This window comes from Geotrypetes seraphini, chromosome 2, assembly GCF_902459505.1.
Source record: "Geotrypetes seraphini chromosome 2, aGeoSer1.1, whole genome shotgun sequence".
NCBI classification, from domain to species: domain Eukaryota; kingdom Metazoa; phylum Chordata; class Amphibia; order Gymnophiona; family Dermophiidae; genus Geotrypetes; species Geotrypetes seraphini.
In genome coordinates this window covers 442478110-442492053 of record NC_047085.1, presented here as the reverse complement: position 1 = coordinate 442492053, position 13944 = coordinate 442478110, and the positions used below count along the sequence as shown (strand labels likewise).

The 13944-nt window shown below is 42.9% G+C and overlaps 1 protein-coding gene across 4 annotated transcripts in view; it reads right to left on the bottom strand.

Moving 5' to 3' along the window:
* APBB1IP (amyloid beta precursor protein binding family B member 1 interacting protein) overlaps nt 1-13944 on the bottom strand; it is a 267594-nt gene that overhangs the window by 15968 nt on the left and 237682 nt on the right. For 3 of the 4 annotated variants that reach the window (XM_033931405.1, XM_033931404.1, XM_033931407.1), the window contains one exon: nt 9529-9620. In XM_033931405.1, coding sequence (XP_033787296.1) covers nt 9529-9620 — 92 coding nt within the window. The remainder of the gene's footprint in view (nt 1-9528; nt 9621-13944) is intronic. The other variant, XM_033931406.1, reaches the window with a different exon arrangement.

The following is a 13944-nucleotide window of genomic DNA, read 5'->3' as shown; positions in this document are numbered from 1 at the left end:
GAAAGGCAGCAGCGGCAGAATAGGGAGGGTGGCTGGCTGTGCACACCCTTGGGGCGTGCCCCTGGGGAGGACCGCCCCCCCCTTGTTACACCTCTGCTAGGGCCCAAAAAGTTAGGAAGCGACCTCTAAAGGTATACTTTTGCCTAGATAAAGTCAGCTGTTGGCAGAAAGAATTGGACAGGGAGCCAACACAGACTTCAGAGGTCTGTTTCTACCCCTTCCCCCATTAGTGTCAGCGAGCAAGTACTTCTCACCAGCTGCTTCTTTCTTTATAGTCATATGGGGCTCAATTTGCTGAAAGTTAAAATACATTTCAAAAAGGGGGGGAGGGGGACAATGTGCTTGTTTCTCCAGGGCCAACTAATTCTTCCTTTCAGACAGGGATAGGGTGGTAAAACATGTGTGTGTGTGTAGGGGGGTGGATTAAAAATCCAGAAAACTTGGGATACCTAAAAGTTCTTTTAAATATAAGAATGATCAAAATATTAGCAGTCTACAACATCTTTTCAAGGCCTAGTTCAAGGAAACAGGTAAAAGAAGATAGTCCGAAAAAGTAAATATACTTTCCAAATGTGATTAGAAAGCCCTGCTCATTTTTTTTCTCATGTATTTTTTCCATTAGTGGTGATTCATTGTGGCAGTTGACACCACGGAACAAGTGTGCTTCCTCTTCCAGCTCTGTGTACTTATTATGAAGGACATATCCCTGGAGAGCTCACATGACAAGAACTAAAATACCTCTGATATCTGAAGTGATATAACTCGATGATGCCTTATCAACAATGGTTCTTAACTATTAGAGTGCTCCACAGTAAGGCTCTGCTGTTTTCTAAAGGAGATTCAATTTTTTTTTTCAGCAATCGGCTTTCATATGAGTTTATTCAAAATAAATAAACAAACCAACAAGTCAAAAGAAGAAATGTCCATCCTAGGGATCATAAGTGGTTGGTGACTCAGATGTATGGGGAGGCTCAAATGGGGGAAAGGCTAGGGCATGGTAATATGGGGTGTGGTGGTCCAAGTTAAAATCTTTGGGGTGCACTGCCCCTCCCAATAGTCATTCTTTCTTGTTCATCCCATCCCTTTCTAGGGTTACCAGATTTTCCTTTGGGAAAATCTGGACCCGTGGCCATGCCCCCAGTTTCACCCAGTTTTGCCCCGAGCCCCACTCCCAGGCGGCATCCGTGCATGCGCAACACGACGTCATCACATTGTGTCTGTGCATGCACGGATGCTCCTTCCTGACACGATTATGTCGGGAAGCTTTTCAAAACCCGGACAAAGTACCAGGTTTTGAAAAACCGTCCGAGGAAATACAGACATCTGGCAACCCTATCCCTTACCCATAATCACTCTATCTCTCCTCCCATTTACTGACTCATTGATACCTCTGTAGGAGCACTGCCTGCCAGAGTTTGCAGTGAAAAAAAAATAGGAAGGGTTGTTGCGTTTTCTGGGACTCACCACATCTGGGTAGGTAGAACTGATGTTTCAGTCATTATGCTATGGCTTTCTTCAGGGTATGCTATGAGGTCTGCAGTTTGTCTTTATATATATCTTGGTCCACTGACCTGACTGAGAACAGTGAGGACCATTGGTCATGAATTTGAATTTTGGCAGGAAAGTTCATTAGTCACAAATTTGAAATGTGGTGGGAAAGTCTTTTGGTCTTAGATTTGAATTTTGCCAGGAAACTGAGTTGGTAACAAAAATTTGAATTTTGGCGGGAATGTCCATGGGACATGATTTTAAATTCTGTTGGGGAAGTCTGTGGTCACATTTATTTTTAAATTCTATCAATGAATAAGGGGGGGCGGGTGGAAACTTTTAGCTGGAGGGAGAAGGCATTTGTCCTTGGCCCCAGTCCTTTTTGCGCTGAATTTCTTTTGGATGAATGGTTGCCATGCTTTGTTGATGGAGAGCCCTTTATCGCCATTGAAATTATTGCAATGTCTTGCTATCTCTATTGCTTCTTTGATTCTTTTTGGCCACCAGGACTTGTGAGAATAGCAAGGTCATGCAGCAGAGAGGCAGTTCAGTTGGAGACTTGATAGAAGTAAATTTCAGTAGCCTAAGCGTGAGATTATGAGAGTGTGGACAAGGGTTTGAGTAGTGTGTTCAGAGGGGAAGGAACAAATTTTGGTGATGATATAGAGTTAGAAAAGACAGGCTAAAGAACAGAAGAGATTGAGAGGGGACATGATTGAAACATTCAAGGTACTGAAGAGGATAGACTTAGTATATAATTACAGGTTGTTCATCCTCTCCAAGGTAGGGAGAACGAGAGGGCACTCTCTAAAGCTGAAAGGGGATAGATTCCGTACAAACATAAGGAAGTTCTTCTTCACCCAGAGAGTGGAAGAAAACTGGGGAAGGCACCCTCCAGGAATTCAAGACAGAATTAGACAGGGTTCTGCTGAACAGGAACAGGTAGGGTTAGTCTCAGTTAGGGTGCTGGTCTTTGACCAGAGGGCTGCCGCGTGAGTGGACTGCTAGGCATGCTGGATCACTGGTCTGACTCAGCAGCGGCAATTCTTATGTTCTTATGACTCCAAGGTTACAAGCAGAGACAGGAATAATAACAGTATCATTTACAGAGATGGAGAATAGAGTGAGAGAAGCAGAGGGTTTAGGAGGCAAGAGGAGCAATTCAGTCTTGGACATGTTTAGTTTCAGATGATGGAGGGATATCAGGCAGCAATATCAGTCAAACAGGCTGAGACATTTTCTTGGATTTTAGGTGAAATCTCGGGTGAAGAGAGATAGATCTGGGAATCATCAGCACTGGAAGCCATGGGAGGAAATCAGGGCACCGAGGGAAGAGGTGTATAGGGAGAAGATAAGAGGTCCTAAGACAGAACCATAAGTTACGCCAACTGTTAATGGGTTAGCTGCAGAAGGACATTCCACTAGCAAATACATTACAGGTATGATGGGAGAGGTAGGAGGCAAATCAGGAGAGGACAGATTTGTAGAATAAGAACATTAGAGCATAAGAATAGACCAACGGTCCATCAAGCCTAGTAGCCTGTTCTCACAGTGGCTAACCCAGGTCACTAGTACCTGGTGAAAACCCAGGGTAGCAACATTCCAAGATACTGATCCAGGGCAAGCAGAGGCTTCCCCCAAGCGACAATAGTGTATAAAGGAGAAAGCAGTGATTAACAGTATCAAAAGCAACAGACAGGTCAAGAAGAATGAGGATTAAGTAGAGGCCCTTAGATATGGCCAAGAACAGGTCACTGCAGACTTTGATTAGGCCAGTCTTTGTGGAGGGTAGGGGGTGAAAGCCAGATTGTAGACAATCAAAAGTCAGTCAAGAAGACAAGAAGTCAAGTTAGTGATGAAGGACAGCATGCTGGAGTAGCTTGAATAGGAATGGAAGAAGGAAGACAGGGCAATAAAGAAGCAGGTGGGGTCCAGCGAGGGATTTTTGAGAAGTGGCTTAACCACTGCATGTTTGAAAGCATTTAGAACAGTCACAGTGGAAATGGAAAGGTTGAGGATATCAAGGTCGATACACCCTTATCCAAGTTGTTCCTTAAGTTTATCAACCAAACGATCCATCCAAAAAAGTTGTAAAGTCACAATATCATGTACATACAAATTGGCAAACATATTGCAAAAAACCAGGTCCAAAAAATGTCCTCCTGAATGGGTTGGATCTCTCACTCATTGTAATAAATTTAAGTCCTGCAATGGGATGCAGAAAGCCAAAGCCTGGCATGTAACAGGTCCTTTAGGTAGATATTAAAATCACCTAAAAACAAGATATTATTAAATGAGTTTGCTAATTCAGAGATTGTGATAAGAACATAAGTGTTGCATAAGTCCAAAATGCAATCCAGACTCTTAGGAAAGGTCTCTTATATGGACTATTCAGTTGAGTATGGGCTGGGGAGGGTTTTGATGGCTGGGATGGTTAAAGATGGGTTGAAGTGAGCTTTGATGGAGTCTCCAGCAGATGGAACCTAAGCACTCTGGGCAGGGCAGGGCAGGGCTCTGGGTTTCTGGCCCAGAAATATCTAAGTAAAAGGACCATTTAAACTAAATAATTAATTTATGGAGCATGTATGGTTGGGCAGACTGGATGGACCACTCAGATCTTTATCTGCCATCATTTACTATGTTACTATGTATACTGGAACAGACCAAAGATCCATCAAGCTCAGTATCCTATTTCCAAAAGTGGCCAATCCAGGTCACAAGTACCTGGCAAGATCCCAAAAGATGAAAACAGATTTTATGTTTCTTATCCTAGAAACAGGCAGTGGATTTTCCCAAGTCCATCTTAATAATGGGTTATAGAATTTTCTCTTAGGAAATTATCCAAACTTTTTTTAAAACCTTACTTATCTAACTGATTTTACTATATTCTCTAGCATTGAATTCCAGAGTTTAATTACATGTTGATCCAGGTCACAAGTACCTGGCAAGATCCCAAAAGATTAAAACAGATTTTATGTTTCTTATCCTAGAAACAGGCAGTGGATTTTTCCAAGTCCATCTTAATAATGGGTTATAGAATTTTCTTTTAGGAAATTATACAAACTTTTTAAAAAACCGTACTTATCAAACTGATTTACTATATTCTCTAGCATTGAATTCCAGAGTTTAATTACATGTTGAATGTAATTATCCCAAAATACACAGATGAGAGCAAGAGACACTTGTACAAACTGGTAATACAAAATTTAAGTATCAGAGTGTCAGGCTCAATGTAGGGAACTCCAAACGTAGCAAAAATTCACATTCTTAAGAAAAAAGGACCTCAAAATCCTAAAAGAATAGAGCTCCCTGAAGCATACAGGCTTATGAAAAGAGAGCGTATCAGACTATCACTGGCCCTGCTCTGGAAAAAGCTAAATAAGCAGAGAGAAAAACCCACAATGGGGAAAAAAATCTCTCCAGCCTTATACAAAGGCTTAAAACGATAAGGAGCCGCTACATTAAGAAATAAAATTATCAGGAGGTAAGTTATCAAAGCACCAGGGGTAGGCAAAATTTTCAAATAGCGTCTTAACATCAAACTGCCAGTAAGTGCTAAAAAATTCAAACTTAGCTTTACTGCAAGTCTTATCGCTGTCTGTATATCACGGTATGCCACGTCTTGGCCACAATCCAACCGAAAGTTCCAAAGACGCTGTTAACTGCTAAAACCCGGGTGTATTTTTAGTTCTTCAACAAGAGAATCCTTTTTTGCTATCAGATTGCTGCATCAGGTAATTACTGCACTAAGTGTGGGAGAAATGGAATGCTGTATAAAAGCCCAGATGACATCATTAAGGCGCGAAAATTTCAAAAGTACAAAGAGACGGCTGAGGGGAGATATAATTGAAGTCTACAAAATCCTGAGTGGAGTAGAACGGGTACAAGTGGATTGATTTTTCACTCCGTCAAAAATTACAAAGACTAGGGGACACTTGATGAAGTTACAGGGAAATACTGTCAAAACCAATAGGAAGAAATTTTTTTTTCACTCAAAGAATAGTTAAGCTCTGGAACGCATTGCCAGAGGATGTGGTAAGATCGGATAGCATAGCTGGTTTTAAGAAAGGTTTGGACAAGTTCCTGTAGGAAAAGTCCGTAGTCTGTTATTAAGAAAGACATGGGGAAGCCACTGCTTGCCCTGGATTGGTAGCATGGAATGTTGCTACTCTTTGGGTTTTGGCCAGATACTAGTGACCTGGATTAGCCACCGTGAGAACGGGTGACTGGGCTTGTGGACCATTGGTCTGACCCAGTAAGGCTATTCTTATGTTCTTATTAAAGAAAAGGCACTGCAAACATACCCTTATAATAAAGTCCAAAAGGTGAACCAACTTTTTATTTTTTATTTCATTTTGAGTCATTTTTATATATGACGTGAGACATGGGGAACAATAAAAGCTTAATCAGGAGAACCTCCTTTTAAGACAGCCTTTCAGAGGATAATTCAATAAATGAAATATCTTGATTGTACAAAACTACCAGCCCCACACCCTATTGTGAAACTCACATCTCAGAAGTAAAGGAATAACATGTGTAACCCCCCCCTCCAAGAGATGCCTCTACAGAAGAGCAGGCGGTCACTATGGTGATGGGATTAGGCCGAGTTGCCCAGGTCAGTGGAGATGGTGAGAACCAATCCGAGGAGGTGGGACAAAGTGATAAAAGGACTGAGATCTGTTGGAGTGATTCCTCCAAGATCCTGAGCACTGAGGGTGAATCCCAGAGTTGAGGAGGTGAGTCCTGTTAATGCTGACTGATATACCCTCTGCCAGAGAGCAGAAGAGATCTGTGTTTGGTTCTCAGCACAAGTAACTGCGGAAAAAGGGAAGAGTGCTTGGTGGGAAAAGATGCCCCGGGTGAGACTGGAGAAGTCCCATTACCAGCAAGCCATTACTAGCACAATACGAGACAATTGGTCTGGGATAGGAGGGATTTACAATTGAGATGTACCGGATGTGACTTTATTTTCCATGCCCCTGAACTGTAAAATTTAGTTCCATTCCATGAGCTGTTTCTTTTATTAGTGCTGACCCAGTAAAACGTTTGAAATGCACCTGCTGTGACTGCTGAGTGTTATTTTGAATGTGGATTACTGTGAAACCAGGGTGGGATATGCTCTGGCCTACTGGAGATCTCTCTGACCCTGGCCAATGCCCAGCTCATCAAATTTAAGATTTTTTTTTTTTTTTGTAGATCCTGGTCCAGTTGCCCACCATGAGGAGCTTAGTTGGCTTTTTGAACTGTGTGAGTGGTATCAGGGTTACATGTGGATGGGTACTTTGAATAAGATAATGATTCTCCCTTGATCTTAGTTATTAACCCTCTCTTTTACGAATGCATAGCGCGGGTTTTAGCGCCGGCAATGGCGGTAACTGCTCTGACACTCATAGGAATTCCAGGGGGGGAGGGTGTGTGTGTCACTGATGACTGGAGGGGATAAAAAGAAAACTAAGAGATTGGGGTTGGAAATAAAGCAAACTGAATGTGAACCACAGGGGGGGGGGAAGAGAAAGGAGATGTGATAGTATATGCCAAGGGAGCAGCGAGGTAATAGAAAAAAGAAGAAATGTAGGATATGTGCCTAAGAAGAGGGAGAAGGAGGAGAGTGCCTGAGACAGGAGAATTTGGGGACTAACAGAACTGGGGATCTTGCTGGGCGCTAGGGAGAGAGAACAGCAGGAGGGGGCAGAAAAGACTGAGGGGTGGAGCAGAGAACTTTTAAAGGCAGAGAGCTGCTAGATGGTAGAGAATAGGTGAATACAGAATGAGTAAAGAAGGGGTGCACAAAAAGTCGATTGCGATCGACCGGTAGATCACGACGGCAACGCGAGTCAATCGCGTTGCCTTCACTTTCTACTTGCTTCCCGACTCAGAAGCGCTGAGCCGACAACTTTCTCCACCCGACGTCAATTCTGATGTCGGTGAGGAAGTTCCGGGCTAGCCCATCGCTGCCTGGCTGGCCTGGAACTTCCTCTCCAACTTCAGAAATGACGTCAGGGAGAGGAAATCTGTTTGGCCCGATGCTTCTGTGTGGGGAAGCAGGGAGAGCTTGGGGCGGTGGTGGTTTTGAGGCCTGTTCCCCAATGGCGGCAGTGGTTGGAGGCCTGTTCCCTGAAGGCGGCTGCAGTCGCTTGGGAGCAGGCAGGAAGACAGAAAGAAGGGGGAGCAGGGAGACTGACAGAAAGAAGGGAAAAAGAAAGAAAGGGGGGACAGGAAGACAGAAAGAAAGGGTGCATGGAGAGAGAAAGACAGACAGACAGAAAGAAAGGGGGCAGGGAGACAGAAAGAAAGAAAGGAGAGGAGGCAGGAAAAGAGGAAGAAAAAGTTGGCGGAGGGAATGAAGTCTGGAAGCATACAGCAGGCTGAAAGAAGAGAAGAAATACTGGATGCACAGTCAGAAGTATGAAGTGCAACCAGAAACTCATGAAATCACCAGATAACAAAGGTAGGAAAAATGATTTTATTTTCAATTTAGTGATCAAAATGTGTCCGTTTGGAGAATTTATATCTGCTGTCTATATTTTACTGTCTATATTTTGCACTAGCAATAGCGGTTTTTAGCGCAGGGAGCCTATGAGCAGCGAGAGCAGCGCAGGGCATTCAGTGCAGCTCCCTCCGCTAAAAAACGCTATCGCGATTTAGTAAAAAGGGAGGGTGCATATTTTGTCTATTTTTGTATAGTTCTTCCTGAGGTGACATTGCATAAAGTTATCTGCCTTGATCTCTTTGAAAACCCGCAGAATATAAATGATAATTAACATTTTCTCTGCATACAGTGTGCTTTGTGTTTTTTTTACATTTTATTGTTGGTAGATCATTTTGACTTGGTCATTTTAAAGTAGCTCGCAAGCCCCAAATGTGTGGGCACCCCTGGAGTAGAGTATGGAGGGAAAACTGAGAAGTGTTCACCGGGAGAAGAGATAAGGAAAGAACATAAGAACATAAGAATTGCCGCTGCTGGGTCAGACCAGTGGTCCATCGTGCCCAGCAGTCCGCTCACGCAGCGGCCCCCAGGTCAAAGACCAGAAAGTTTGGGGGCTGAACCAACCAGGGGAGGGTAAGGGTTTCAAGCAGAGAGAGAGAGAGAGCTGGAAAAGATAGAACCTGAGGAGGGTAAAAGCTTGGTGGGGAGAATTTCATGCTTGGGAGAATTTTGCACAAAAAACTTCAGAGGATGCAGAATTTTTAAATATTGTGCACATAATTTTTAATTTTTTTTTGCACAGAATTCTCTCAGGAGTAATATGACACCTCAGTGTATTTACCGATACAATAGCTGTGAATAAAATTAGCAATAATTTAATGCCATTTCCACTGGTTTAAGAGGAAGTATGTCCGCATTGCTTGAGGTATCCATGGCTTCACATTACAAAAGCAGTATTCTCTCTTTAAACAATTGTCAAGCTAGGAATATGATGAAGGGACCTACATGGACAGAGAAACAAACAACAAAATCCACCAAAAGAATTCCACAGAGAATGCAGGAAGGCAGGTACAAAGGAAACAACTGTGGAACTGATGATCTTGATCCAAACTTTATTCAGAAGAATTTAATGTACAGGGTGCAGCCCAAGAAACCAATACAAAAATACACAGACTAGGCAGATATGCTTAATCAGCAACACTCACCAACACACAGTACTCTGTTTTGCTCATCAGCATATCATCCTTTGTGATTCAAAGTGTTCCAGGCCCCATAAGAAGGCCATCTTTGACCGAAACACGCACTGTGTCGGGTCTATACCAGAATTGATCTACTGTGTATTTTTGTACATTAAATTCTTCTGAATAAAGTTTGGCTCAAGATCATCGGACCTACATAGACTAAGCCACTTTTCTACAGCGTTGTTATCTTTGCATAATTCTTATGTTTGAACCATAAATGTCATCACAGTTTATAAATAGTTATCATCACTTCTTCCCCCATTTTATTTTAGAAAATAAACTGATATCAATAAAGACTGAGGAGTAAAATTTTAAAAAAAGAAATTGAAGATTAATACTAACTTTCTCCCCCCAAAACTTGAATTTCTGTACCTTGCATACCTCAGCATGTTTAAAGGACTCTGGATTAGTCGAGATGACTGGGGTCGCTTTCTGGTGAATTTGTCCATTTGCCTGAACAGCACCTAATATACACATAACAATAAATAGAGAAGTTTAGCTTCATTTTTCTGTTACATTACTTGGAATATGAAACGCCCTAGTTCAGGACATAGTAATTATTCTGTTTTTCTATTGATGAAAGCAAAATGAGAATATACCATATGGTTTCAACTGAATTGGCAGTATTTTGAAAATGTGATAGAAGGAGATCAGCCATGTTTCATGTATTCATGAGAATACATTTACGGTATTTATTTTTATTTATTTAATCACTTATATACGAGGGCTGTTCAAAAAGTATCAGACCTTAATTTTTCTTGCAGAAACAAATAAAGCTAGGGAGGTGTGGTTTGGTGCATGTATGTAGGCGACCCTAATGCGCATGCTTGAATTTTTTCCTGCCTACAGAAGCTGCCAGTCGCCAGCAGACCACCGATGAGTGAGGAAGTGTAAGTGAGCGCCGTTGGATTTTCATTTTTGACAAAATGACAGAAAAAGTTGAACAATGCTACTGCATTAAATTTTGTGTAAAGCTTGGCGATTCCCAAGTGGAAACGATTCGCAAGATTCAATAGGTCTTCGGGGATGAAGCAATGGGCAGATAAAGGAGTAGTACAACCGCTTCAGAGATGGCCGCACATCAATGGAGAGTGAAGCACGTTCTGGTAGGCACTCAACATCCAGAAATGAGATCGTCATTGACCAAGTGAGGTGTGGTTCATCACGAGTACGTACCACACGGCACAACCACCACCAAGGGGTGCTACCAAGAGGTTCTGCATTGCCTTTGTAACGCTGAGAGACGCAAAAGGCCGGACCTGTGGGCAGCAGACAATTGGCAGTTCCATCACGATAACGCACCTGCCCATTCTTCACATTTGATACGGAGTTTCCTGGCCAAACACAACACAACTGTGATTCCTCAGGCTCCCTAATCTCCCGACATGGCTCTGTGTGACTTCTGGCTTTTCCCCAAGCTGAAAATGCCTCTGAAAGGGACCAGATTTCAGTCAAGAGAAGACATCATGCAGAATGCGACGGACCAGTTGTGAGCAATCTCAAAAGAGGCGTTCCAGCACTGCTTCCGACAGTGGCAGAACCTTTGGAAAAAGTGTGTGGCAGCCCAAGGGGACTACTTTGAAGGAGATTAGTATAATATTGTTGTATCTGAATATGAGTATTTATTATGAATAAAGGTCTGATACTTTTTGAATAGCCCTCGTACCACTTATATCCTAAGTGGTTTACATTCAGGTACTTTATCATATTTCCCTATATGTCCCGGTGGGCTCAAACTCTATCTAGTGTACCTGGGGCATTGAGGGGATTAAGTGACTTGCCAAGGGTCACAGGAAGCAGTGAGGGATTTGAACCCACAACCTCAGGGTGCTAAGGCTGCGCCACACATAAGGGGAAGAAAGAAACTGCTGAAATGTAGCCTTCTGGTATACCATCAGCGAAACTAGCACTTGTGGAAAGTGGCATAGCAAGGGTGAGTGGCGCCCTGGGCGGTGGAACCCCTCCCCCACACCTTCTTCTTCACCCTCCCTGCTCCCTCCGCAAGCAGCATTACGACCTTGCGGCCCGCATCATGTTGGCTCTCCCTTCAGATCTTTCAAAATAGGGGTGATGATGATTTCGTTGAGATCTTGTTGGAATAGGCCCTCAGTAAGCATGCAGCTAATCCATTGCTTAAGGTGGGTGCGGAATTTCAGGCTGGAGGTTTTTAACAGGTATGGAGGGCAGTGGTTGAGGTCGCATGCCGCATGGCAATGTAACTGATGGTGGAGAGATTTATTTTGCTGTGGTTCAGATTCTACACCCTAAAGAATTCTTTCTGGGTTAAAGACTGTGGATATGTTCATATATATCTAATCAGCATCTTCGAAATTATCTAAGAAGGAACACACTGTGAAACTGATAATGAAAAATATATAAATGTGTGTGCGAGTCAAAAGTCCTCAGTTTTCACAACTCATTAAGGGAAAACCCTCGAACAAGAGTTGTCAATTCTCATTAACCCAATCGGGTAACATCTTGTGAAACATCCCAGGACCTCTCGTGTGCAAATTCGTGATAAATCAAAAACTGTGTCCTTCTGATTAATAAATGAATATATCTCACAGTCTATAACAATGTCTATCATGCACGTCGAATATCTTCCCAAGAGCAAATATCCAGTTCATTAAAAAATCTGTTTTTCTATTACGGGTTTCTGTTCCGGTCTCTGCCTATCATATGTTGTTTGCTCATTTTTTTTTGTTTTCTGTGTATACCTCTGTTGAGAAATTGTTTTTGAGCAAATGTTATATTTTGGGGAAAAAGTGTATACTAAATTTCGGGTTGGCGGATGTTCCTCCCTCCTTCTGGTACTGGAGGAATAAATTACATGACCTTCTCAGCTGGGAGGCCAACCTGGCTTCTTCCTCTCGGCGCAGGAGCAGAGACTTTGTTCATATTTGGACTCCCTATTTGGACAGTTTGTCTCCCCGGGTGCGTAGTCGTATCTTGAATAGACTACGGTTGTATTCCAGTCCGCCTGTCTGATCTGGGGAAGGGGGGCTGGGGGGGTTGGGGGGTGAGGGGTTCTGGGGGGGGTCTGCTTTGGGGGGGGGGGCTGGGGGTTTGGGGTTCTTTGTAACCTGAGAGGACATAAGAGTCCGGTCCTCTTGGGGGGTGGGGAGCCCTGTTTTCCTTAGCTGGGGTAAAATTGCTATATTTTTGTCTGCTGTTTGCATTTGTTATGGTTTGTTGTTTAATAAAAGCAGATTTCAACTAAAAAAATCAGTTTTAGAAAAACACATTGCTAGTTGTATTCAGTGTATGATGTGTTATGATGGCAAACATACTGGAAGTGATATAAATCATCTCGCATATGTGTGTGCCCCCCCCTCCTATATAAATATAAGCTGCAGATGAGTAGAGAAGGAAGTTACACCCTACGTCTTTGTAGTATCACAGCTGCAACTGAGGCTAGGTTAGCAAAACAAAACCACACTGGTGTTTTTAAACACGCTGCCACTGCTGATCCAACCTAGATTTCTATGTCTCAGCAGGAAATATTCTTCAAAAATGAGCAGCTGAGTGCCACTTAGAAAAACACTTGACTTCTGAAGTGCGGGGTTGATTTGAGTCCGTAGAGCTGGGATTTAATTGCAGCTTTCCTTCTTGTTTCAACCCTCCCCCTCCATCCTTCTATAGTCTATTGCTGTGTGTCCTTGCATGCAGGGGCGATGTGATGGCACCAGTATATTCACTCTCTGGCTAAAAGCGTTATTGGAAGAACTGCAGAATAAGCTACATGTTTTCATTTTATTCCTCAGTGTTTCCCAAATATAAATTCTTCAGTCTGAGCATGAAAGCTGCATTTTGATGTGTAGGTGAAACAGCCACATTTTTAAGGCTCTGCAGTAGAGAATGACACGGGGACAAATTTGTCCCCGTCCCCGCAGGCACTCAATTTCCTCATCCTGTCCCCATGAGTTTTGTCATTGTCGCTGTTCCTGTCCCATTCCTGTAAGCTCTGCCTTAACCATCCAAGTTTCGAACACTTATGATTTTAAAGTTTATGAGGCTTCTGCAGATGAGGACAGGAATGGGGCAGGGACGGGAAAAGAACTCGCCGGGACGGGACAGGAAAATGAATTCCCATGTGGGCGGGGAAAATTTTGTCCCCTTGTCATTCTCTACTCTGCAGTCTAGATGAGAAGATGTGGTAGCAACTTCAAGGCTTTGCAAAGACATCAGGGACTCATTCTATAATGAAAATGTGAAAGGATGTGGAGGAAAAGTCCATAGTCTGTTATTGAAACAGATATGGGGGAAGTCACTTGTTGCCCTGGGATCGGTAGCATGGAATGTTGCTACTATTTGGGTTTCTGCCAGGTACTTGTGACCTGAATTGGCCACTGTTGGAAACAGGATACTGGATTTTATGGACCACTGGTCTGAACTAGTATGGGTATTCTTATGGTTTTTTATTTATTTATTCAATTATCTATACTGTTCTCCCAGGGGAGCTCAGATCAGTTTACATGAATTTACTCAGGTACTCAAGCATTTTCCCCTGTCTGTCCTTGTGGGCTCACAATCCGTCTAATATACCTGGAGCAATGGGAGGTTTAAGTGACTTGCCCAGGGTCACAAGGAGCAGTGTGGGTTTGAACCCACAACCAACAAGTGTATGATCTCAGACCTGAGATTCAGCAAGAGAATTGTTCATTTCCTCTTCTAGTAGAGTGAGGTGAAGTTTCGGATTTGTTAAGTTTGAACCCACAACCTCAGGTTGCTGAGACTGTAGCTTTAACCGCTGTGCCACACTCCCCATGTATTTTTGAAAGTATAACC